At 31.4% G+C, this 27,967-nt stretch overlaps 1 protein-coding gene across 1 annotated transcript; it reads left to right on the top strand.

The window, feature by feature from the left end:
* On the top strand, positions 1 to 25,114 carry LOC143083943 (uncharacterized). Its single transcript, XM_076260351.1, has 20 exons — positions 1 to 225; positions 1,964 to 2,194; positions 3,046 to 3,120; positions 5,029 to 5,139; positions 6,035 to 6,154; positions 7,214 to 7,368; positions 8,793 to 8,838; positions 10,796 to 11,026; positions 11,486 to 11,560; positions 12,194 to 12,298; positions 12,959 to 13,129; positions 13,868 to 13,951; positions 14,301 to 14,452; positions 15,103 to 15,148; positions 15,883 to 16,119; positions 19,043 to 19,117; positions 21,075 to 21,200; positions 21,951 to 22,151; positions 22,832 to 22,915; positions 24,186 to 25,114. The coding sequence occupies exons 1-20, from the start codon at positions 154 to 156 to the stop codon at positions 24,780 to 24,782; spliced, it is 2,994 nt and encodes a 997-aa protein (XP_076116466.1). The 5' UTR covers positions 1 to 153; the 3' UTR covers positions 24,783 to 25,114.
* The last annotated feature ends 2,853 nt before the right edge of the window (positions 25,115 to 27,967 follow it).

The following is a 27,967-nucleotide window of genomic DNA, read 5'->3' as shown; positions in this document are numbered from 1 at the left end:
GGAACATTTTTTGAACGATTCTTTTATTCAAACTTACAATGCCTCGATGCATTTTAAAGTAATATAAGTTTTAAAAACTTCTAATCGTCAACATTGATCATTTACATGTTGTAAATCAATATATAAAAAATACAATATTAGACGAAATTCAAAATGGCGAAAGTAAGACGAGGTCGTTTTACTCTTTCAACCAATATTATTATGACAGCATCATTAATCACTAGGGTAAGTTAATATACTTTTTAAAATAACTTATAATCCGAAATTGATCGTTAAAGTTAATCATATACTAATGTAATATGAGACGGTCACTCGCTGGAGAGGCTGTATTTTTTTTTGTTTTGGGGGGGGGGGGGGGGGGGTGCCTGCCACCCTTTTGTCTGAAATTTTTCGTGTATAGGGAATTACTGGAGCGGGCAATGAGTGCCCCCTATTTTTATGAAATTTCTGGATCCGCCGGATGGTTTTCTTTGTAATGATAACATTATATATATATTTATATATTTTTACGGAGCTATACATATTTGAGGAGCATTTACATTTCCAATTGTAAGTACGGAATAAATAAATGTCTTAATAATTTTCTTAATTGTTTTATTGACTTGTATATTCTTTTCGTCGTCTCTTGTTATTCTTTCTTTCATTGAATTACAAGGTTACACCTCGCTACTGTGATCTGCTATAAAAGTAGACCGAATAATCTGTCTCTTCGTGTTTATTTTTGACATTTCATATTTCCTATTTATCATTTGGATTTTCTTTCTTTTTTTAACACGGATAAAAAAAAGAAATAAAAAAAATAGCAAATGTCAAAATTAGGAAAATAAAATATCGGAAGGGTAAAATATGGACACTGGAGACAGAAAAAAATCGGTCTACTATAAAAGAAGTGAAAAGAAAAGATGCAAAAATTAATAAATTATATATTTGTTTTAAATGGTAGTGGTCCGCACCATACAAAAAAAAGAAGTTTTATCATTTCAACTGACCAATAACATTACATTTATTTATAACAAATTTTGATTCGGCAAAACTGTGACATATGGCCCTACTACTTCATAGTTTTTTTCCCATGTATTTGACACCGGCCACCTATAATATTTGTACACCGGTAAAAGAGAACACAGTGATGCTCAAACCGGAAAATACAAAAATAACTGAAAACTGGATAAAAAAGTATCGCCTAAAATCAAGGCTTTGCATGTATGTCACAGAAAATTATAACATGACAATAGACGTAATATCACTGTCTGTACAGAAGACTCAAGTACGGAGCTACTGGGTTGGTGATACCTTCAGGGACTTACAGTCCACCAAGAAGAGATACAATGGTGTTATATTATTAACGGGCCTAATATTCCATGTACCAGCTGATATTTATACCGAAAAAAGACAAAAAAACAAATTGCCAAAAAAAAACCCAACCCAAAAACAAACGAGGAATAACAGCTTTGCACGAAGAAGATACATTTTCCAATGATTTTCTAAGATTTCTAACAACCCAAGGAAAAAAAAATTACCATGGCAAATATGCTCTAAAGGGCAACCCATATCAACTCTTTAATAGTAGACAGTGCCCTAAATTGTCTCGCATCTATGTGTGATTGAAAACAACTATAGGGTTTCATAACGCCACCTATCTTCGCTAGCCATGCAATGGTAACGACCCAGTCCCCTCCTCTACACGTTGAAGGGGACTGAATGGATCGTAATATTTGGCTATAGCGAAGATGACCGCCACCAACAACTATCAAAAACCATTTCTTAAAGTGAACTTTATCAAAATTACAAGAACATTGACGACATGCGATTCAATTCTAATGATACTGAAAAATGCCTCCAAAAATAAAAGATTACATAAATCCTTACCAAGAACCTCATATGTGGGGGCGTGTAAATATTTTTAAGAGATCTCATCCACACCAATTATAACCACGATAATCTCATTAAATAACGTTTTCAGACTCTGGCTTTCGGATACATAATGATGTCAATCTACATCAAAGTTGGCGATGACATTCTAGATGAAGACGTCATTAAAGTCGTGGATATGGAAGACGTAGCCGGCATGCCTCTTGGAACAACAATAAAATCCATTGTGTGGTCCTTGATTGGTGTTTTTGTTCTTGAACTTATCACTGGAATATTTGGTATATGGGGAGCTATTGGACGAAAAGAGCGAATGCTAGCGATAGTAAGTATTGCAAATTAAAGCAGAGGCTGATTAAGGGGGAGGGTAGATCCCTCTCTTTTAAAAAAAATCCTGGATCCACACCTGCAAAGCGATATGTATTAGGACTTTCTGTGTAGAAAATCGACATACACGGTTTGAAATTTCTAAGAACTTTTATTTTTGAATTCAAATCTCAATTTTTTTTTTATCGCTATAGGCTTTTGCGCTGACTTCGCGCAACGTTAAGCAATCATCAATCACAGTTTGTTTGAAACATATAGAAATCATGTGATTTATTGTTAGTTTTTTCTGTTGGTCAGTCATATTGCACCAATAACTGATGCACACAATGATTAAAAAAACTAAACAGTAAAAGAATAAAAAAATGAAAACAAGTTTTAAAATGAAAAGAAATCAACTGATTTATTGTTGTTTGCTTAATTTCCAGTGGCAAATATTTCATGCATGTTCAGCACGATAAAAATGAAATAGAGCTACTGATTTATTATTATTGCAAATGAGGTAACTATTCCTGGAGCAAACGACAAAGGTGTAAATATTTACTGGTCGTGTGTACAAATTCTCATATTCTGTTTACAAATTATGTGACCTGAAAGAAAACGAAATTAGAAAATTTTAAAACTACACGGCATAACATGTGTACAAAACTGTATGGCCACTGCACTCACTTGATTTTCTTGCTCCGTTATACAATATATAAATAATAACTTATGTTTTATTATAACAGTCATCATCTTCTTAAGTAATAAAATACGTCAAATAAAATATAGTTAGCTGAAAACCAATATGTTTGAGAAAATATAAAAAAAAAAAATATAAGTCTTTAATTATGAATTATTTTTAAATTACAGACCGTATTGATGAGTTCATTGATGATTATAATCTACGGTATATACTTAGTGATTCTTTCTATATTATACCATCAGGTTAGTATATACATAATACAGTGAAACCTGGCTAAACCGAATTCTGTATAAACCGAAAACCTGTATAAACCAAACATGTTCTCACATGTGTGTTCTCAAGCACCTTCGTTTCAAATTGTATGAGTTGTGAATCTGATAAAACCGAACATCAGCTAAAGCCGAACAAAATATTATGTCCCAAAGAGGTTCGGTTTAAACAGGTTTCACTGTATATACATATTATATACATTTTATAGATTTTGTATTTACATTGTGTCTTAGATCAAATTATTCGTTCAGTGTACATTCTCTAGTTTGTCTTTTGGTTGAGTTCATTTCAATAGATAGTTTATAGTGTGTCTATCTATGTTGTGTTGTTACACTATTGTTTCAGCTTAGGGTGAAGGTTGGTACCTATTAAAACGATTAAACTCGCTGCATTTGCTTAATAATACACCAGTCCTGAGTCAAGAACCTGTTGCTCAGTGGTTGTCGTATGTTGATGTGGTTTATTTAAGTGTCTCTCGTTTCTCATTTTTTATATAGATTAGACGGTTGGTTTTCTCGTTGGAATGGTTTTACACTACTCAATTTTTTGAACCCTTTATAGCTTGCTGTTTGTTGTGAGCCAATGCTCCTGGTTGTAGACTTTACTTTGACTTATAATGGGTTACTTTTACAAATTGTGAGAGGTGTCTCATTGGCACTCATACCACATCTTCTTATATCTATTTACTAGTACTCATGATTTAAATACCGCTTTATGAGACAAAGATCTGCAAGTGTCTTATGGTAGGCGTTCTATTTCAAATCTACATCATAGTAAAACAACAACATATCATCTAACATTTTATTTTGTGGGGATGCTTAATTTGGTCTAATGTTTTACTGCCTTATTTGCCCGAGGGTCTGGTGGGGTCTACAGAGTACAGAATAATGTTCAAAATTAAGAATAGAGAAAAATGGATCAACATATGAATAATTGAAAAATGGGGTGCTATAACATGCAGAGAGAAGATATTGGTTATTAAACTGCTTGTAGTTCTCTGTTGTTAAATTGTTGTTTTCGTAATATCCAGTGACAAATATTTCACAACTACTTCATGTATATACAGGAAGAGAAAAACATATTGACGTTATAATCTTGGCAAGTCTTTTAAGGAGTTGGTTTGTATGTTTTGACTGACAAGACGGCAGACTACAGTATAAGCAAGGCGCATCTGAAGTCCAAAAGATATAAAGGACATATCTGTTAACTCGTTCCGATCTTCGGCATCGTACCATGTCTTCAGAGAATTTTTTTTTTTTTTATCTCAAAACGATAGATTTGACTTGATACCAAAATTTGAAGCTTAGAAATACTGTATTTTGGATATTGCATAGGAGGCATGCATAGTTCAACCCAATATCTTAAATTATTACCGGTCACGCCGGTAATCTCACATCTTTTGAATATAAACAATGGTAATGTCAAAATTCAATTTTCTCTGTGTGCATACATACACACTTATACATTATTTTTTATTTTTTAAAATACAAATTTTAAATAATTAAAATTTGATGTTCTTATCACAAGGACTCTCATACTGATACACCTTATTTGTAAACTAATATTTGCCCCCTATTTCCAGTCTTTGTTATAAAGTCAATATTCGTATATTGTGTGGATAGAACACCCGCCCATTAATAGTTAATACATGTATACTGTGGCAGATGTTATACTATTTTCTGAAATAGGCAGGAAATAGGAAAAATAATACGATAATTAAAAAAGGTGTCTTCGGTATCAGACCCTTCAGATACATTATATATGTGCCAATAACTTGAAACAACCGTCGTTGCAAGATATAAAACATAAAAGAAAATGAAATAAAATGTCTGTTAAAAATTCTTGACTTTGCTTAAGTACGTCGAAATATATTATTGTAGAAGTCAAGCCTACGTGATACATTGTACACTTATACGCAAGCTTATCACCAAGGACCGTCTTATATGTCAAGCACTTACTATTATGATACTTTTCCAAGCTTTTTATCTAAGGTAAGTTCTATCTTATTTTGATATAGCATTTTCAAGAAGAGTATATAACGTCCTCAGTTTCAAATACCAAAAGGACATCTCCAAATGTATGTTCAGTGACTATATTTGCTCGTTTAATTTATGCATACTAGAAAGAAAAACGCAAAAGCGCGGATATAAATGACGTTTTGTTTATGTATCAATGATTACATCAAAGTCATATTTTTTATTCTACTACTAAATAACGTGTATTTGTTTTTAATTCAAACACATACTTTTGATTGGCTGACAATAATCGCGGAAGCGCTTCATAATTTAGGTGTACTAGTAATTACACCCATCATATGCCGCAACCATGAAATCTTTCGTTCATGTTTATGCATTATTTTACTTTTGTCATGGATTGCACGTGCTGTCATAATTTTGAATTTTATACGGATATAAAATATAATTCTAGGAACCATTTTGAATTTTATGCGGAAATCAAATAGAATTTTAGGAATACGGCCAATCATAATAACGGAATGTAATGTAGTAATTTATGTTTATTGTAGTTGGGATGTGAACAATCATAATAACGGATTCTAATGCAACAACGTTTGTAACGTTCATATTGATTGGATAACGTCACTTATTTACATGGCATCAATTGACAATTGATGTTATGGGACGTACGCGCAAGCGCAGACGGCATATGACAGATTTTAAATACATGTATTAACGTTGTCTTCTGTCAGTTTCATTAGAATGGAGATAACAATATTGTATTTTAAGCTCCGATGGCATCAATTGCTAACGCGTCGCCAGTAAACTTAATTTGCGACCAAATCCCCAATTGATGCCGTCGGAGCTTAAAATACAATACAGTTATCTCCTAAATGAAATGTAGTAGTTTATGTTTATTGTTTTATTGTAGTTGGGATGTGAACAAATATACACGTCTGGTGTTTATTACTGCTATGAAAACTATAATGAACAACTAAGTAGTTACCTGAAGACATATTTTGGTTTGATTGTAACATCTATTGTGTGTCAGGTACGTGAATACAATTATCTCATTGTAGAGAGGGAGGACAGGGGGTACCTTTCTCCCATCTCCCACCCCTCTTCTCCTTATTTTTTTTTAATTTACCGGAAAAAAGAGAGATATTTTATTTTTTCATATTTTATTTTTTCTCCAACTTTTTCTCCTTTCTCCCAGCCTTCCTCTCCTTTCTCCTACCCCCTTTATCCCTGTCCCCCTTACCCCTGTCCTCCTCCTCATTGTAGAATCTCAGATTGATACGTTGTACGTCGGAGTTGCACGTCGTCTACAAAAGACTATCAATGACGCTCTTATTAGAAAAAGGTAAAGAGCCAAACAATGTACGAAGATAAGAGCAGTAAGGACACACCATTCCAAATGATTGGTACCAATATCGATAAATCAGCATCATATATAATTGAATAGTTAAAAAAAGAGTATGCTTATGTCTGCGAAAACACCATAATGTTGTAATTCTAAATAAACTCAGTGTATTACAAGTAATAGACACCAAAACTTCCATACATAAATCAATTGACAAATATTCTAAGAGGTAGGGCCAATATGCCGAGGATTTTTTTCACAGAAGGGCCAATTTCAAAAAATGCCAACAGAGTAAAATTTACTATAAAAACAAAAAATGAAAATGCTTTTTGATCTCGATTTACATATAGTATGATATGTGTGATCAAATGTTAATTTAACCCTAAAAAAGGATGAAAGTCCAATATCCGGATTTTCGGGTGTTTTTATGTGGAAAAAACAGGGAATCCCACAAGAAGGACATTTCAAACTAAAAAAAAGTAATGCTTTTTATGACTGTTGTTATTCATTCTGAAATACACCATTTTTTTCTGCATCAAAAAGTAAATAACCTATGCCTTTATCAAGGAAACAATTACTCGGTTTCACTTATTTAAGTATCGTGTTTATATATTGTCTTAAAAGGCAACTTTTGTACAATTAATTTTCTTCGATGAATATTATTATAGCTCATAACCAGTAGATAATGATTCCTCAGTTTTGATTAGAAAACCATGATCAGGTGATGTTTAATTTGTTTCTTTATAGATAGTAACTATAGTTGCAGTAGAATATACATACAGGAAGTTTGAGTTTAAGGAAAAGAAACCGAGAATTTCAGATAACAAATACTATTTACTGTTGACGTTACAGCATGGAATATTTCGAAGATTTGCCATATTTGTTAGGGATAACTGGAAAAGGTAGATAAATATATATGATATAGGAACACATTTTTACAAAAAGAACAAATATTTTTTTTACATAAATAATATAAATGTCATTGTATCCTATAGTTACAACAAACTCATTGCACTAAAAATATCCACCTATAGGCAAGAATAGCGAGACTTCGATTTAAAAGAGTAACCGAATAATCCCCTGGCATGTAACAGTTCCATTGTCATCTTATATTTACACCATCTTGCCATTGCATTACTAGTGATCTTAACATAATTCAACATAAATGTCTCCGAAAGTTATCCCATGGTCCTAGATGCAGAGAATCCCGACGCATCAATTTAAACCATTACTTCAAAATTATTATGAATGACACAGTGGAATCCGCCATAACTTAAAGAGAAGTCGAAATAGACACATTGTCAGAATGGGTTAAAGCTATCGCTGGTCTAAAAAAAATCCAGTCTAAAAGTTGAAATATTGTGAAAAAGAGAAAAAAAATGTGAAATGTCTCATTTTTTCCTGATTAATTGTCATTGTTCCTGTGAACAAAGATTTACATATTATTGTTTTAGTATTTGAACCGTACTACTACGAGTGTCTTGTAAACGAACTAGGAATAAATGAGCACTCAGGTTATCCCAACTCAATAACATATAATTTAAAAAAGGATATGATTTTTGAGAATCAGAAGTTTTCATGACTACCTTTAACATCAAATTCAACTGCAAACTGAGGAATAACTTTGTGTGAACTGGACACCTGAAACAATGGTAAATTGCCTGCTCATCTGCAGGTTCTACAAAGGAAGATTGACAAAAATCCATCCACAGTGAAAGAAAGTTTTCTAAAATACTGTGTAACTGTTTACTCGCGTATTGGTATTAATCATATTTGGATTCTTAAGAACTCAAAAGAACTTCTGGATAATTTCAAATCTCAATATTAAATTAATTTTATCAAAATTTTGATTTTCATCCCTTTATACCATTGTTCCCCGTGTCAAATTGAAAAATCGTCTTAAACTAATAATCCGTAACGCTTTTTTATTTTGTTGTCCATTTGTTTGATGTGTTTTATCATTTGATTTTGCCATTTGATAGGGGACTTTGATTCTCTGTTTTTTACAATCCAAGATGGAGGAAGACACACATACCACCTTGATTAGGGACTTTCCTTTTTGAATTTTCCATGGAATTCAGTATTTTTATGATTTACTTTTCAATATGAAAATGTCAGCTTAGTTATAAATTTATTTTTGGGGTACAATACGTCAAATTTTGTTCGAATCAGTATGTTTCAGTTTCTTATTGACAACATATATTTTGAATTCATCGGCATTCCTATGAAAGCGAACTGTTTGCAACTGTTCGTATTTTCATATGGATTGGAGATCTTTCAGATAATTTTCTCTTCAGTGAAAAATTCAAATACATCTCAATTTCAGGTCAAAATTGATGTTTATATCAGTTAGCTTCAAGATTTGTTCACTAGTAAGTATACATTATTTGAAAATACTTCATCGATGTATGTGTGAGCGTATAATAATCGTAAATGATTCGATGGCAACATTAAAGAAATACAGATTTAAGAATTTTCAGGATCATATATTTGGTATAGAAAAATAAATACGGTAAATACAGGCAACAGTAGTATACCGCTGTTCGAAACTCATAAATCGATAGAAAAAAACCAAATCCGGGTTACAAACTAAAACTGAGGGAAACGCATTAAATAAATGAGGAGAACAACGACACAACAAAAACAAAACGAATAACAAATAACAAATAACAAACATAACAAACATAACAAAACGAAAAACAAATAACGAATAACAAAACTAAATACATGAATTTTGGATAGAAACGTACCGTGTCATGTCTTATAGCAATGTGAATTCATACTCAAATATAAGAGGAAACAAACGACACAACAGAAACACAACGTTAAATTTTAACGCAAGTCTGACACGTGAAAAGGAAAAAAAATGCGTTTCAAAAATCATGCGTCCGAAGAGCTTATATGGCTATATTTATAAACTGTTTACAAAACATGAGTATTTGAAATACTAAGGCTTTTCTACCTCAGGAATAGTTTACCTTAGCTGTATTTTGGAAAACTTTTAGGAGTTTTGGTCCTCAATGCTCTTCAACTTCGTACCACTTTTGGATTCGAGCGTCACTGATGAGTCTTTTGTAGACGACACGCGCGTCTGGCGTAAATACAAAATTTGATCCTGGTATCTATGAAGAGTTTATTTGCTACAGATATTTTCACAATATCATTTAATCAAATATAAGAGCCAGATCGCAAAATATTTCACATCAAGGCAAGCAAAGCTGATTTCGCTGTCCACTGCCACTATTACATAAATCTACAAAATTAATATCATCCAAATTATGCAATTTTTCATATCAACTGTATTATCAGCCAAAAAGCCAATGGTTTAAGCCTGATTTTGGCCGAGGGATGATAATACATCTGATATTTCATGAAATAACATGTAATGGTCTTTTTATCATATGCTTAACAATGGTGAACATACCTATTTATAATATTGATAATTTAAGGGGTTCTCAAGAAGAAAAATAATGTAATAACCCCGATATAAAATCTTCCTATCGTATGGCTCAATACAGGAGAATAACAACAGGAAAATACATTTTTCATATTACGGATTACAAATGAGTTTTGTGATTGGCTAAATAAAGGCAACAGTAGTATACCGCTGTTCAAACTCATAAATCGATATAAAAAAAACAAATATCCGGGTTACAAATTAAAACTGAGGGAAACACATTAAATATTAGAGAACAACGACACACTATTAAAATGTAACACACACAGAAACGAACTACGCATTAGACAAAATCCGATGAGAGTAACAAATATAACATCAAAACTAAATACATGAATTTGGGATAGAAGAGTACCGTGACACGTCTTATAATAATGAGAATTCACACTCAAATATAAGAGGAAACAAACGACAAAATTGAAACACAACGTTTCTATGTAACACACACAGACACGAACTATACTATAACAATGGCCATATTCCTGACTTGGTACAGGAAATTTTTTAAAAGAAAAAAATAGTGGGTTGAACCTGGTTTTGTGGCATGCCAAACCTCCCGCTTTAATGCCAATGTTAAATATAACATTAAAATGACAACACAACAAAATTGAACTACAATATTAATAAATACGAGAACATATTAGACAAAGAAACAATCGAATAAAAGCTAACAAAAGGCACCGGATTTAAAATTTAATACGCCAGGTGTGCGTTTCGTTCACACAAGACTTACTAGTGACGCCCAGATACAAAAGTTAGAAAGCCAAAAACAAGTGCAAAGAATTCAAGTAAATGTAAGGCTTCTATGATACTGTAGAGCTATAAGTCATTTACTCTAAGTATATAACAATACGTCTTATTTGACTCTTCAGGTTATTGGAACTGGACTACTAGGGCTTGGACTAACCCTGATTGGAGATAAATTCATACATAATTCAGCATTACGATATATATTTAGACAAATACAATTCCACAATTATTATTTTTATGACATTCTTGTGGGTTTAGCAGCTTCAGCTGTAGTGATTGGCATTTTGACGATGGTTACATCTATAACTGGTTTAATTGGTTCATGGAGAAAGTCATCAAAACTATTGATTACGGTATGTAAAAGGCAAATGTAGACATGTTATATGTAAACACACACAGGTAAACGTGATTGTGGACGGCACTAACATACTTTTGTTTGTACTTCACCTAAAAATTATGTAATATAACCAAAGTTGGATTCTCAACTTTAATACAAATATTAAACAAATACCACCATTAGTATTCTGTACACCTCAACACATTTTTTTATATGACTCAAGACAACTGCTATCAATATTCAAGGCTTCAGTAAGGACACAATTATCTAGGAAAAGGGTACTCAGAAAAACTTACAAAGATAGTAGTAAACTCGATAAAGGTTAAAAAAGAGTCAATATATATATACAAGTTTCTTGTAGAATTTCTTTTTGCAAATGAAACTTTTTTAAATTATTATTTAATTCATTGCTATTGCATTATTGTAGTTAATTTCGTAAATAAATTTCTGTTTTTCTTATTCTATTGCTTTGCAGAGTTCTGTTATGTCGAGCGTTTTACACATTCCTAGAATCATTGCTATAATCATATGGATTTATCTAGTAGAAGAGGTATGTGTATTCATGTGGTTTTTAAATTTCGAAAAGTTTTTCTAATTACATGACAGTATGCATTTGTTCCCTTCAAACTTCGGATACTGAAATTTCAGATAAAGCTAACCTTATTAAGAATTTTCAAAATAAAAAAAAAAAATGTCTCCTAGAACAATGTATTTTCAGAAAAAAAATGAATCTCTTTATACATTAGATTTTAAACATTTCATATTTTTTTGAGATTTTATAGGCTTATTTTTGCAAGGAAGTAGTAAAAATATTATATTTGGAGCAATTGAATGATGAAATTTATTGCTTAAACTATGTTCAAATTTTGTACAACAATTGTGAATTAAACGTGGTTTTAAAGCTAGCTTAACGTCTCACTTGTAAAGAAATATTTAATTCATTGCTATTGCATTATGTAAATTCTTTGGAAACTAGTATCACTGAAAATACAATATTGTAGATATACGCAACTTTAACGTTAACCTATTGCATATATTAAATATCTGTTTAATACTATTATAGTGATTTTTAAAATCTTACATCATAAATTAGCAAAGCCTCTTTTGAAGTGACAGGACGAATCAGTAATGCATGAGATATTTAAACAAAAATGTTATTTAACTGCCAGATGTTTTTTTTTAGATTGACGATGGTATGAAATTTCAACTTGGTCTACAACAGCAAGGTTACTACTATAGCAATAGTCAGAACACACTCACAAGATATTGGAATGAAATGATCATGACAGTAAGATGTAAAACTTTGTCCAAATGTTAACATTTTCTGACTGCACATAGAGCTTTAGAATTACCATGGATTCTACGGAATTGTCTAGTTCTATTTGTTAAACATTATTCTGAAACAAACCGCAATGTTTAGATGGGTTATTTTTTTGTATCAGATAATATAAGCTGTTGGGGAACGACAATGTGACAGCGACCAAATAAAATGTCCATCCTAATTTGAAAAAAATAATAACAAAATAGTCTAGTTGCAAACAATGGTAAATGCCAATGGCAAGGGAGAGTTATTAGAACAGTTAAAAAGACCTGACATGACAATAACTATTACCACCATAATTGAAAAAATATCGCATCTAACATCATAATTTTCAAGTCTTAAATAATCAGAGTACATAAGTGGACAAGTTTTATTAAAATTTAAATGCCGTCTGTCCCAAGAACAGAACAGTGTAAATCATATTTTTATTGTTTAGATATAGGAGGAGACAATTTGACCAAATAAACAATTGTAGGTTGCGGTTAGCCTTTAACAATGATCAAACCCCTGCACATATATAAGGCCCCTATATATCTTAGTTTGTCAAAATGTAAAACTGTTCAGAAGAAAAAAAAATCAAAGTTATACTATAAAAGTTGATTAAACCTGAAGATATTTTATTGACAGTTACGGTGCTGTGGAGTAAATTATTATTACGAAACTTGGTCCAAAACGTATGGAAATAGATTTTGTTGTACAAATGCTCATGAAAGTCGTATGGATCCAGGAAGCCAGTATGGCAATACTGATAATAGTATTTTATATTATTTTGGTGGATGTTATGAGCACAAAACTGATGTAAGTTTGATATTTAAACAAGTAATACGGAAAATAATGCTGTAATATAAATAGTCTGAAATCAATAGATATATAGTTGATTCAGTGCACCTAGAAAATTTTCTCAATTTGTGTAATCTCCTTTTCAAACAACCACAAAATCAAAATGATCGCGTTTGTCAAATGTAATGACGTTGCCAACATCGTCGTTGTTGTCGGAATACATTTGGTTTCCAGATGATAATTTAAGGATAAAAAAACCGATATATATGAAATTGTATCACAAGATTCCATATCATACAATAGGAAGATTTGGATTAATACTGGGAGTTATTGGCCTTGCTGTTTATGAATAAGGGACCATAACGGGACCAAAATCAAGAATTAGTTTTCTTACAGTACAATAACTTGTGTATGAGTCTATGTATTTCTATGGAATTATACCAGAAGGTTCCATAACCCAAAATAAAGGTTGGGATTGCTTTTGGAGGTCATGGTCATACTGATTAGTAATATAGTACAAAATAAAGGCAACAGTAGTTTACCGCTGTTCAAAAGTCATAGATCGATTGAGAGAAAGTAAATCCGCGGTACAAACTAAAACTGAGGGATACACATCAACTTTAAGATGAAAACAACGAAACAATAGAAACACTAAAGTGCAACAAAAACCGAACGGCAATATAACAAACATAAACGAACCATGTATTTTACCTCTTAGTCGAATATTTAGACTGCAAAAATTTATGTTTGTTTTAGACATGTACAGATGTAATTTTATTTAAAACCAGAATGTATATCGGTTGGTTCCTAGCAATTTTGTTGCTGCAGGTAGTCATTGAGGTAAGCATTTAGTAATATAACCAGTATATACATTAAAGGTAAGTAACACTATTGTTTAGCAAACATTATTAACGAACCTTACCTTAATTTCAAAATAGTCTGCTTCATAGTGTTGCTAGAAATTATTTAGCAGGAATTTACAACTAATTACAAGAAACCTAACTTCGTTATTGCTGTGAAAAAAGTTTTTTTCTCATGGTTTCAAACTGACAAGATTGATACAGCGTTAATATAAAAAACGCCGTGCATTACTAAAATACTAAAATGATAATTAAAAATTTCTCGCAGACTAAAAATTATTTGACGTAAAGAATAAATTTGCTACCTTTAAACTTGATGTTTTTGATAGATTTTAGGTTTGATATTTGCGAACAAAGAATATATATTTATATCTTCACTGAAAAACGTGGACACCAAGACGGAAAATGAATCAACTGCAACATCAATGTTCAGGACAGCATTTCGAGGGATAAAATCTTTCTTCATGAATAACTGGAGAAGGTCTGTGATGTAATTAATTACATGTTTGAATATGCACACACACAATTTATACTGATAGTATATCAATATTTGGATAATTAATGAGAGTAACATTTTGTTTTGAGAAACTGCGATAAAAAATTTCTAATAAGATTATCGACATTGTGATTTTAAATATATCACAGTGTTTGCAGTGATTGCTCCTCTGGTATTCATTTGACAAAGGTTTGATTTTTTTTCTAATCTGAAGCAGATATTCAATAAGAAGCACCAGTTGTTTACCGATGTTCATAGTTTCAGATGATAAAGCGATGTTCTAAATTCGTAAATCAATGAATAGCACAGAAAACATTATAGGAGAAATACCGAGATCACGATGACCATGATGACTTCAAACAGTGTGAGACCATGTGCGTCGACTCGATAATTACCTTTATGTAATGAATTCTACATGATAAACTCATCTACACAAATAAAACAATCAGTTAAATAGACCTTAACAGTTTGATAGTATCGAATTAACAATGTCAAAAATAAATAAAATAACAGAATTTCGTAGAAAAAGTTAAGATGAAAAAACAATTATACGATACTTAATATAACGATAGAATACGAACAGTCTGAATAATTCCTTGGTAACAAATTCTGATTTTATGACTGTTTTGTTTCAGATCAAGAATTACATTGGTGTACCTCATTTCACTTGTCATTTTGGTTGTGAGTTTACTTTTAAACTGTCTTAACATTTATATTATTTTTAAAAATTCGTTTATGACATTTGATAGATTGAGTACATTTTACAAAGAGAGAAGGGTGATACCAATGAGTCAGTCAAACTAAAAACATGACAACACAAGAGCATTAGCCGAAAAACGACCAAAAAAGAAACCAGCCCATAAAACACGGCATGGCAAATTAAAAATAAGGGGTGTTCTCAGCTTAACAAGAAGGGGTATCATATCAAACTCCCAATGTGACACCTTTATGTATGCACATATCATATCAAGTGATAATGTATCACGAAGTAGCAGATAAACAATACATTTTTTCTTACCATAAGTCATAATTCACAAACCACCAATAATTAGAATTTTCTAACATGATCATTTGACCGTGAACTTTCATGACTGAGAAAAGACAAGACATATATGCGGAAACAAAAAAATACATTTCGAATAAAAATATCACCACGGACCCCATTTAAGCAGACTAGGGTGATCTCAGGTGCTCTAAACGGAAAAGTAAACCGTACCCCATACCATCTTCGTAATCATTGTTATAACAGTGATAAGTCTATTCATTTATTTGAAAATAAGCGTTTAGCAAATTTGATAATAATTTCACAACTATATTATCGATCATTCATATTGACATTTCATTTTTTTCATTTTGTAAAATTTTTTGTACATAGTTGTTTTTAATGTAGTTATCATCGTCAATATCTATTACAGATATCAAATGTAGGTTTACTTGGAATAGCAATAAACATAAGATACGATACAGTGTTTGGAAATTCAGATATCAAGGAAATACTTTCGAGTTTTAGCATAGCAGACCATACGTTTAGCAAAGCTCTGAACATATTTTCTATCGTGGTTTCAACTTTTTCGTCATTGTCAATTGTTGCTGTTATATATTCTGTTGTTGCCATTGTTTCATGGAGATGGAGAAGAATATTTCTTTTTACAGTAAGTATGAAGAAATTTTTTAAATAAGAAGTCCCTTAACAATTAGTAAAATCAAATTGTCAAACACATCAAACGAATGGAAAATCACGATCATATCCCTGTCTTAGTTCAGACATTTCCTTATGTAGAAGTGTATTTGATTGAATTATAGTATATATGATGATTTTATTTAAAAATACTTTATCTTTGTATATAAATTAAACATGTATCCGAATCCTACACACACTTGACAAAATGAAATCAAACTCATAAGATGAATTCTAGCAAAGTTAATTATGACAAATGTGATAAATTTCTATAGTTCAACTTCAGTGGTATTTGTACCTATAAATGGAGGTCAAAAACTTTTATAATTGCACAAAAAGCTCGTCATTCAAAAGAAAGACAATAACGGATATATGTACGGTCCGCCTAGATATTAAACAGAAAAACCATAGAAAGTAACTTTTTCGTGATTTGCAATGTAAGACTTTAAAGGTGTTTTCCGCATTTAAAGACTATTTTTTTATATAAAATGTCATTCTACGTGACACAAACTGCATACTGAAATAATTATCAAGCAAAAAGAATCATATAAAACGAAAAAAGCTAGAGTAGATACTGTTCAGCCTTAATTAAAATTGAAATTAAGATCATAAATCATCACTTTGTCGTAGATTAATGTTATGACTCAATCATGTATCCCGATAACATTGTTACAAGCAGCATAACAAAGGTAAACAAAGCCTGCATATTACATAGTAATATTCGTAGCACCTGAATTGTAAGTTTCAATCAGTCATTTCCTATTGAGTTGTCTTATTGTAATTTTTGCAACACTGATTCAATAGAAATTGATTAAATACATCAAGGACACTGATAATGTAATCAACAGAGTATGCCCTAATAATATACACCTATTGACTGGGTGTGAGGGTAATAGCAAGTTTGTTGTCCCTGAGGTACCAACTATTGCTCGAGGCAAAGCCGAGAGCAATAGTTGGTATGCGAAGGGACAACAAACTTGCTATTACCCGCACAACCAGTCATTAGGTGTTTTATTATACTGAACAACACAGCCATTAAGTGTTTTTATATACCAAATAACTAATTTTCTAAAAGTGTATATATCTTATCTGAAAGAAAGAAAAAATGTAACATAACTTTACATGCACATGATGAACTTTACTTTTTTTATAATTCGTTTTGTATTTATAAATATTTCATTAATTTCAATCAAGACTTCAAATACTTATGTTAAACTTTCCGTGCTTATTATAAATCCTAGTTAAAGTACACCAAACGCAAATTCACTTTTAATATACGGAGAGCGAACCCATATTATGAATAAGGTACTATATTTTAGATCTTTTAAAAAATTTCCATGAAGATTTTCTTTCTCTTTTATAATTGCTTCTTGTAAGTGAAATTACAATCAAAACAAACAGATTCCACCGTTTACAATATAAGAGTGAGTTTGACGTTGCAAAGCATACGTAACCAAGCAGAGTAGTCAATGACATCATTATCGTCCAATGAAAAATAAGCATGGAAAAGTACGGGAAAGATGATTATGAAACTATTAACCGGGGCAATAGTCTTTGAAACTATTAACTGGCAAATTGTCTTAGAATGAAATAGCACAACTATTTCATTTATTTTATATAGGAAAAAAACTCTTGAAGTATAATAAAAAGAAATAAAAGCATAAAACACCAGAAGTCTTGTGACTAAAGATGAAAAGAATAATAGTCTTTCATTCATAATTCAAAACTTTGATAAGGGAAAACCCAAAAATATTTGAGATATAAACAGAAGGGCGATTTTGCATTATATATCACCAGAACTACACAACGACCATGTACTTTCATTGTATATTGTAGACATCATCCGAAATGCTCAATCGAAAAGAGTTAACGTCATATTTTATAATCATTTATTAATTTAAACAGCATATTCAGAAAGACGCTTTTCGGGATTACAGATCATAAGGAACCCTCAAGGATGCATTGAAACTTGAATAAATAGAGATGCTTTATAATTAGAAAAAACGATACATGCTAACACGTTTAACCCCGACAAATTCTCTCTGTATGTGCCTGTTCAAGTAAGGAGCCTGTAATTTAGTGGTTGTCGCTTGTTCAGTTTTAGTACATAAATTAAGCCATTAGTTTTCTCGTTTGAACTGTTCAACATTTCCATATCGGGGCATCTTATAGCTGACTTTGCGGTAAGGTTTTTGCTCATTGTTGAAGTCCGTACAGTGACCTAAAGTTGTTAATGTCTGTTTAATTTTGGTATCTTGTGGAGAGTTGTCTCATTGGCAATAATACCATATCTTCTCCTAATATATATACAACTCGTCTAAACATCAACCCAACAATGTTAGATCTGTAAATTTGTATTCGCAATTTTTTTGTTCTTCCCTCGCCGGAATTCGAACCCATGCTATTGAGATATCGTGACACCAAATCGCCTGCACTGTAGCCGTCCCACTAGACCGCACGACCACCTGGGCTTCATATATATATATATTCACATTAAAAACGCCCAAATCAAAATATGGCCTTCTTTTTGCGTGAGATATTTGATAGAACAGCAAGTACAATTAATAAATATTTAAATAAGCACATTGATAAAATGGTCCTTATTCGAAATGTTCGATCATCAATTACAAATACACCATGTACATTATGTCTATATGTATTTAGGGATGATACCTACGTTCATTTCTAAGACGTATTATTAATGTTTTATAAAAGAGGAACGAAAGATACCAGAGAGAGCGTCAAACCCATAGATTGAAAATAAACTGACAACGCCATGTCTAAAAATAATCAAACACTGGGGTGATATCAGGTGCTCCGGTTACTGTAAGATATTATAATACTTTAAGATATATCAACCAATAAACGTCTGACAGCAGGTTTAAATCTCATTTCAGAGTGCTGGATTGTGGGGAGTTATTGTAGTGGCAAATATAACACAGATAGGTTTATGGGGAAAATTTATCTCGAGTGTAAGTCAATTTTATAAACTGTTGCTATGATTTTATCATTTTATTTAATTACTGTTTCTTTATGTTCAAAACGAAACGATATCATCTTCGTTCAGACATGGGGTAATCGTAATCAGTAATCGTAATCATTTGTAATCAGTAGTCATGCAATTTCTGATTACAAGTTATCGTTAAAAGATTTATAGCATGAATGAAAAAATATCAAACTAGTATAAACTATTTTTCAATCTGATTAATCATATCATATGTATTGTCAAGTTTAGTACAACCAAGTAAGGCATGAACAATGAAGAAGAGTGAAGATGTCACATTGCGGGATTTATGTTGTGAACCGTTTACTTAAGAAATTTTATCTTTTGAAATGTTTCATTGTAAGATTGAGTTCTTGTGAGAAAAGTTTTAAATACATTTTGTGTTCAATGATAAAATTTTAGTATACGTTCATGGAATTCAATAGCATAACAGATTTAGTTCTAATTTGACTTTGATAAGATTAAGAACCAAATTTTATTTTTTTGACATATTGAAAAAAAAACATGTGCTTTCTGACTCTCTAAAGTATTGAAATTTTTCAATTAATTATATACATTATAACACATTGAAAATAAACTACTAATACATTTATTGATATTGCAATTAAGACAATTAAATTTTAGTCCCCTATTGTTTGTCAAGAGAATGGAAGTAGTGATTAACACTTGTAAAAACATACACTTTTATATGGATCTGTCAATTATTTATATATAAATATATATACACACAGACCCTAAAACTATACTAAATTGATTTTTCATTTATATAATTTAGTTTTTTGTTAATTGGGTATTTAGCTAAATTGTTTAGAAAATCAATTATTATTTTATAAGTTTATAAGACATTCTTTAATCTAACAATATACAATGAAATCATAAATAATCTAAAGTAATAATCATGATAACTTTAAAGAAATGTAATCTTATGGAATCAATTACATTTGAATTTAGGTGTAATTGTAATGTAATCAATTACATAATATTAGCAAAGTAATTGTAAAAAAAAAAAATGAAAACAACACGTTTAATAATTTTTTGAGTCCGAAGCGCTTTTTTGGATTTACCTTCATCATCCAAACATATGCAATCCAAAGATATATAAGTACCGAAACCGTTGAAGAGCTATATGTAAAAAATACCTAAAATAAATAGCCAAATTAATTTAAAGCCAACTTCGCCTGAGGGAGTTGAAACCTTAGTTTTTTTTAATAATTTCTAAATTTATAAACGGACAGTTTTGGTAGTTTTTAATCATGTCAGTATCGAAATACTGACTACTGAGCTGATGATACCCTCGGAAACTGATAGTCAACCAGCAGAGGTATCGACCCAGTGATGTAAACAATTGAAAACAACACGTTTAATGATTTCGTGCGTCCGGAGCGCTTTTCTGTATTTAACTCCATGAACGCTCAAAGCCAATTATTTGCATTTTAAAGTAATCGACCCAATCCCTGTCTCCACTATATATTTGTTAAAATATACTTTGTCACTTTGTTGGTCTTTTGTAAAATGTTGTTTGTTTGTTAGACATCTTAACAACCAAATTTGTTTTACATGCAATCGTATGAAAATTGCGGTTTCTATTCAATGCAATCATAGGTTTACCGTTGTTTTCAATTAAGACTTGTTTATACTTGTTTATACTTGATGTTTTATAAAATCAAATTTATTTAACAAAATCTTAAAGAAATAATATTATCTAACCGTGAGTTAAACCATGCGTAAATCCATGCAACTATTCATTTTTAACGAGTCAACAAAACCAAACCCCTGTTGAGGTTATATTTGTTAGTGCGTGCAGTTTCACAAATGTTGTATTTGCCATAACCAAATAGTTATCAAAATTTATTTCTGTTTGTTTTGCAAATAAAGCATTAACATACAATATATACTGAAAGGGCTTTATTTTATTTATGAAACAGGTTGATTCGTCATTGACAGAGAGATTACAGACTGTGTTGACTACATATTATTATTCTCATGCGTCAGCTCGTTATGATTATAACCCTTGGGATGTTTCTCTCGGTTGGAATACGCTTTTTGCAAAGGTAATGTACTTTTGTCACGAATTAAAAGAAGATAAATACTTCTAAAAAACTCATCAGATATACTAGGTTGATTTCGTCTGTATAATGCCCACCAGAAGCGCTCAAATATAAAAGGTGGCAAAGCAAATCAAATAATTTAAAGTCTAAACGCTTTAAACCCCAATGTTTCTGGAATCAATACCAAGTTACTTGTCCTGGTACACAGATATCGTCCTTTGATTTTTATTGTCTACGAAGACAGTCCCTTCTATGACCAGTGTATTAATTGAAATTTTCTTCCATTTGTTTCCTGTTGTTTGATGTCTCAAAAAGCAAATTAAATTGTGTGATGCATTTTATATGTAAATTTGTGATTTGGTCCAGCTGACAAAAAATTAACAAAACTATATATGAGACTGTCAACAGAATCCAAGACACCTTTTAACAAAAAATTGTCTATATTTTTTAATTAAAGCTGATAAATGTTTCTATAAATTTGATATAATATGTCCCAAAAGTAGTCCAACACCACTGTAATTATATCAGTGAGAAAGCTAAGTCTGGATTTTTTTCAAAATTTTCCTTTATTGTCTTAAAGAAATGCACTACGAAATAAGAAACAGCTAAATATATTAATTTTGAAAATTCTTCTAACTTAGTTGTAACATGAAATAAATGGCTGAAATGAAGACTGGTTTAAAATCTAAAGCTCCATATTTGTATAAGGATAATAATGTGATGGCTGAAAAGATGTTTTTTGTCATTATCTAGGCCGAATGCTGTGGAGTAGGAACGTCATTTTTATCGTCATTTACATCATCGTTCTGGTATAACGTTGGGGATCGTGAAATGTTTACAACTCAGACAATACCAGTTCAATGTTGTGTCTCTCAGACAGAAATATTTCCCTACGAGAGTAAATATGACCCTGACTGTACAAAGTCTAAATTTTCTGGATACTATTTCTCACAGGTAAGTTAATCTTCTAATTGTTTAATTTGACCGATGGATTGCCCGCTACGTTATGTCAGTGTCATCTCATGATCAGTTTCGACATCATTTTGCAGCTTCAGATCTTTAGATATCACTATATACAGAAATTTTACCACTTGTGTCCCTTTTCCTTCCCAATGGTGATATTTCGACTCAGTTTGGATTCGCATTGTAGGGGATGTATTCATATCAGAAGACACATACTGCTCTTGATTTTGCGACTTTTAGAATTTATGTGATAAAACTTTGAACTTTATCACAAACATTCATTTTGGAGACCATGATCACATGTAAATATGTATGTATGTCAGTCTATGTCTGTGTTTTATTGCTCAACCAAACAAGACTATATCGTTGTAGACTGCAATCTTATAAGTATTGATTACTTGATATCTTACTGATGTGAGATCACTATATCACGTAAATTCATTTTATGATATTTACCACATGGTCGAAAGAATAAGGTGAAAATCAAACATGCACTTTCTTACAAGAGTATGTTAAAATTAAACGTAGAAGTAGTTAATTACGGGTTTCTTACGAAACATTGAAAATATAATTTTCTAAAAATGAAATAATATCGATTCCAGTTTACTGCTCATTTCGAATATTTGAATTCTGGCACATTAAAAGTAACTGTATAAAAACCTATATTTTAGGGATGCGATGCTGCATTTGAAGATAGATTAAAACTGTACAGTATCCCATTCTTTGTGTTTATGGCAGTCGGCATTTTAGCTGAGGTTTGTAAGGTTGAAGCAATTTTTAAGATAGTGTTTTACTTATGTCTGATCAAGATGAAATACAAAGAAAAATTTGAATAATCGGAAAGTTAGATAATTAGACCGCTAAAGATCGTCACAAAACAGAACATGCAGCAGACAAATATGTTTGCATCATTTAATCCTTTTTAAATTTTTTTCTCATCTTAGTGTATGCATCATTCCAAATATTACATCAACACCTATTTAATGAGAGAAATTCATATTGTTTTTTTTTAAATAGTTATTGTTTGAAAGTACTTTGAAAGGGAACATTTTTTAGAAAAAAGGTCTCAATTTTATTTTAAAAGAAGTGTTATGATTGCCAATGAGACAACTCTCCTCCAGAGACCAAATGGTATAGACATTAACATATGTCACAGCCTCAAACAATGATCAAAACCCCTACCTATTTGTCAGTAAAGTAGGTTTTTGTCGCAACCAATTCATTTATAGTTTAATGATATGTGTTTAATTGGCAATCAAACCACACACTTCCTCATTTTCATATTAATCATAAATAGGCATATTACTTAATTGTTATTATTTCAGACGACAACGGAATCTTAAGTTTTATTACAAACATTTCTGCAATAATAATACGATTTATAATACGATGTCAAAATATTATAAAACAAGAGTTATCAAAGGTACCAGTATTATAATTTTATACGCCAGACGCGCGTTTCGTCTACATAGGACTTATCAGTGACGCTCATATCAAAACAGTTAAAAAGCCAAAAAAAAGTACAAAGTTGAAGACAAATTGAATACATGTAGTAATGGGAACACTTTGCAATACAGGCAAAATACTTACACAAAAATGGCATTAAACTATTATAAGATTACTTCCTAAAATGCATAAAAACCGACAAAATATAAGATAATCAAAAGCAGATGTTGGTAAAGGCTTTTAGTTTTTTGTACAATTACTTCAAACTATCAAATAAATTATCATTAAACTGTTTATATATATACGACAGACATTGATCTAAAGTTTTCATGTGAGCAAACTTGTGTAGGAGATAATCACATTTATCTATGGAAATCGTGTTAAAAATGTGACTAAAAAAGCAAATTATGAATTGTATGTGTCCATTGCGACTTTTTTTATTGACTCTAGTTTCTCATAATCAAACTTTGGAAGTTACAAAAGTAAACATTATTTAGTTGGATTTTTTTTGCCGTAGACTGTTTTATGTTTGTTTCGGCTGTTGGATTTTATTTGCAATGAAAAATGATGTCATTTCAGATTTCGTGTATAGTGATGACATTATATGACGCTGTTCGCCTACCATCTGAACCAAATACTATGCATCTAGAAAACAAAGCGAATGAAGGAAAAGTAGAATTGTTAGAAGTAGATGAAAAACCCTCATCAAAACCTACAAACACCGTTTCTGATAAAAAAGATAAGAAAAAGAAGAAAGAAAAAGAAAATTCCAGAAAAGCTGCAAAAAGTGAGCGGAAGCAATCAATTGAAAAACAGAAATCATTCGTTAAGCAAAATACAGATGAAACAGAGAAAGTTAAAGACAATATTGAAATACAGTCATTGGAAGAGACAAAAAAAGAAAATGAAAGAACGAGAACGAATACTGAGGAAATGATTGATTCAAAACATTTGAATAAAACAGAAAACACCAACGATGACAAAAAAGAGGAAACAGACTCAATAGATCAACATAAAAACGATGAAACAGAAAACATGCATCAAGAAAAAGAAGATAAAACAATGAAAGACACCAGTATACAAATCAATGAAGAAACAGCTTCAGATAGAACCGAATTGAAAGACAAATTAATAGCAGATGTTGATGCCAAAGATCTAGTTGAAGATGACTTATAGTGTTGAATTCGAGTGTCGTATTCGAGTGTCGAATGATACATTATGCTACATGCTCGTCATTAAATAATGAAACACAACATGTAACATTTTGATTTAGATTTTTAAACTATAAACTGTCAACTTAAATAAAATCACGTTTTCGAATTTCTAGCTAGATATAAATAGATTATCGTGTGCAACATGTATTTTTAATAAAAAAGAATAAATATTACGACTTTCAAAAGTTGAAAGTGATAACACTTCTGAAGAATTGACATGGTTTCCTCTAATGCATGTTGCGATATGATAACAATTCAGAAGCACATGGCATTATTCAATAATTTGACTTTTAAACACAATGCATATTCTAAACAAAGGTTCCGTAAATTTTCCTAATGCAATAGACACCAAAATATTGATTCCAAACAGTTTTTGAAGTAATATAGTTATGAAAAAGACTTTTGTTATTTTTGATTCTGCTGTTTGCATTTTTAGGGGCATTATGTTTTTCGGTCTGTGTGTCCGTTCGTTCGTCCGTCCGTTCGTCCGTCCATCCGTTCGTCCGTCTGTCCTGCTTCAGGTTAAAGCTTTGGTCACTTCAGGTTAAAGTTCTTGGTCAAGGTAGTGTTTGGTGGAGTTGAAGTCCAATCAACATGCAACTTAGTACACATGTTCCCTATGATATGATATTTCTAATTTTAATGCCAAATTAGAGTTTTGAACCAAATTTCACGGTCCACTGAAGAAAGAAAATGATAGTGCGAGTGGACACATTCTTGTTGTATATGATTTGTTAGATAATGAGTCTTTAACGGTTGTAAGGACACTAGTAAAAAGTATAATTTCACCGAGGCTAAAAAACCTGGAATTTCAAGTTTTGTGTTTCATACAAGGAAAATCATTTGTTGTTGCAAACGATATATAAATATTCTGTGTTAAACCGAGGTTGTACACTATAAAACTGATAACATCATAACAACAGACGAACGTCAGTGTCATTTCAAAATATTAAAAAGAAACCCAAAGATTTATTCACAACAACCCAACAAATACCGGAAGTGAACTAATATGCTACGAAAGGTAAGCAGTTTCTGGTCTATGTGTGGTATCCGTCCTTTAACCTATTTTTTTTTTTAATTTGGTGATAAGTTGATAGACTTTTCACCAAATTGTCGGCATTCCTATGGGACCGAACTGTGCGCCTCTCCTTGCCGACCTCTTCTTATTTTCATATGAATCGGAGTTCCTTCAGACACTTGTCAAAAACAAGAAGATCAAAGAAGCCAGGTTATTTGATTTCACTTTCAGATATATTGATGATGTTCTTTCCATTAACAATCCGAATCTTTCTGATTGGGTTCCATTAATATATCCACCAAAACTAGAAATTAAAGAGACAACAGATACGGCTTCCGCCGCCTCATTTTTAGACTTATACCTCGAATTTGACATATACAGTCATCTCAGTACCAGAATCTATGACAAACGAGACGATTTTAATTTTGAAATTATCAATTTCCCCCACCTTAGTAGCAATATACCAACTTCACCTGCATTTGGGATATACATTTCCCAACTTATTCGGTATTCAAGAGCTTGCAGCTCCTACTCAGACTTTGTAAAACGTCACCAGTGTCTGAGCAGAAAGTTGATGAACCAGGGGTATGTCAAAGAACGTCTCGTCCTTTTTCTAAAAAAGTTCATCGGAAGGTACCAAGAACTTGTTGATAAATATTCCGTATCAACTTCACAAATAATACACGAAGGTCTTGAAGTATAGACTTTGCGTACTGACGTTGTTTATCATCTTAATAACGTTTTATAGTATTCTTTTATTTGTCGTTATTAATATTACTGTTAAGTCTGTTTTTTGAGAAATCCATTTGACGTGACTCTGTACTTATGTATCCCGTCATATTTTGAACCACACAATTATTTTATTTATTTATTATTACTTTTACTGTTGTCTGTTTTGTGTGATATTTATTTTACATGACTCTGTATTTATGTATCCCGTCATACTTTGAACGACAAAATTATTTTATGTCTACCTGTGCGAATTTCAAACGCGCAATTTTATACCAGTACTTAAAACCTTCCATCCTTTATGGGTGGATTTTGTGTATTCCATCATACTTTGAACGACAAAATTACTTTATTCATTAATATTACTTTTACTGTTAAGTCTGTGTTTTGTGATATACATTTGACGTGACTCTGTACTTATGTATCCCGTCATACTTTGAACCTCACAATTATTTTATTTATTATTATTACTTTTACTGTTAAGTCTGTTTTTTGTGATATCTATTTTTACGTGACTCTGTATTTATGTATCCCGTCATACTTTGAACGACAAAATTATTTTATGTGTACCTGTGCGAATTTCAAACGCGCAATTTTACACCAGTACTTAAAACCTCTCATCCTTTATGGGTGGATTTTACATAGATAAATAAAATCGTATAATATAAGGAAAATGAGGATGTTAAATTTGATGTATACCTTTTTGTGCTTCTTCGTTACAATTGTTTGTTTTTATAGTGATTAATTAAGATGATAACACAATGTTGACTGCTGTACCCCTATTTTTGACATTTTTACCTATTGTGTATGTTTGTTTTGTTCACGCATCGTTGACAATATAATGGAATTTGATGCGACTGTCATACAAGTGAGAGGTTTAGCTAGCTATAAAACCAGGTTCAATCCACCATTGTCTACATAAAAAATGCCTGTACCAAGTCAGGAATATGACAGTTGTTATCCATTCGTTTGAACTTTTGATTTTGCCATTTGATTGGGGACTTTCCTTTTTGAATTTTCCTCGGAGTTTTTTTTTATTTTACCTTTTTTGCATTTGGTAAAGTCACAATCAAGGAGTAGAGAACGGAATTGAGGCTACGATTCACATACTTTTTTTTACAGTCGAATAATTTATGAAGGCGCCTGTAATACATTGGAAAGGATGACTTTAAATTAAGCATTTGGTTCAATTTTTTTTTCTTTTGATTTTTTTAAGTTAATATTTATCGTATGAAAAACGTGTAATTCGTTTGTTCCCGATTCTTGATCGGTCTTGCTTTCCTCTGATTTCGCTACCGTGATGTCAAATAAACATATCCAAAGATTTATCCCCCAATGCATACCTGACGCATTTAATCATCACTAGATAAAAATATTACACCACAGGACTTCACAGGACT

This window comes from Mytilus galloprovincialis, chromosome 7, assembly GCF_965363235.1.
Source record: "Mytilus galloprovincialis chromosome 7, xbMytGall1.hap1.1, whole genome shotgun sequence".
NCBI classification, from domain to species: domain Eukaryota; kingdom Metazoa; phylum Mollusca; class Bivalvia; order Mytilida; family Mytilidae; genus Mytilus; species Mytilus galloprovincialis.
The sequence above is the reverse complement of the archived record's forward strand: the minus strand, read 5'-3'. Positions and strand labels throughout refer to the sequence as shown.

What these genes read in the sequence shown, in the direction of transcription:
- LOC143083943 (XM_076260351.1), top strand. Translation starts at nt 154, where the DNA reads ATGGCGAAAGTAAGACGAGGTCGTTTTACTCTTTCAACCAATATTATT. An exon ending in CAGCATCATTAATCACTAGG is followed by an intron (nt 226 to 1,963) that starts GTAAGTTAATAT and finishes TAACGTTTTCAG; the next exon opens with ACTCTGGCTTTCGGATACAT. An exon ending in GAAGAATATTTCTTTTTACA is followed by an intron (nt 16,120 to 19,042) that starts GTAAGTATGAAG and finishes ATCTCATTTCAG; the next exon opens with AGTGCTGGATTGTGGGGAGT.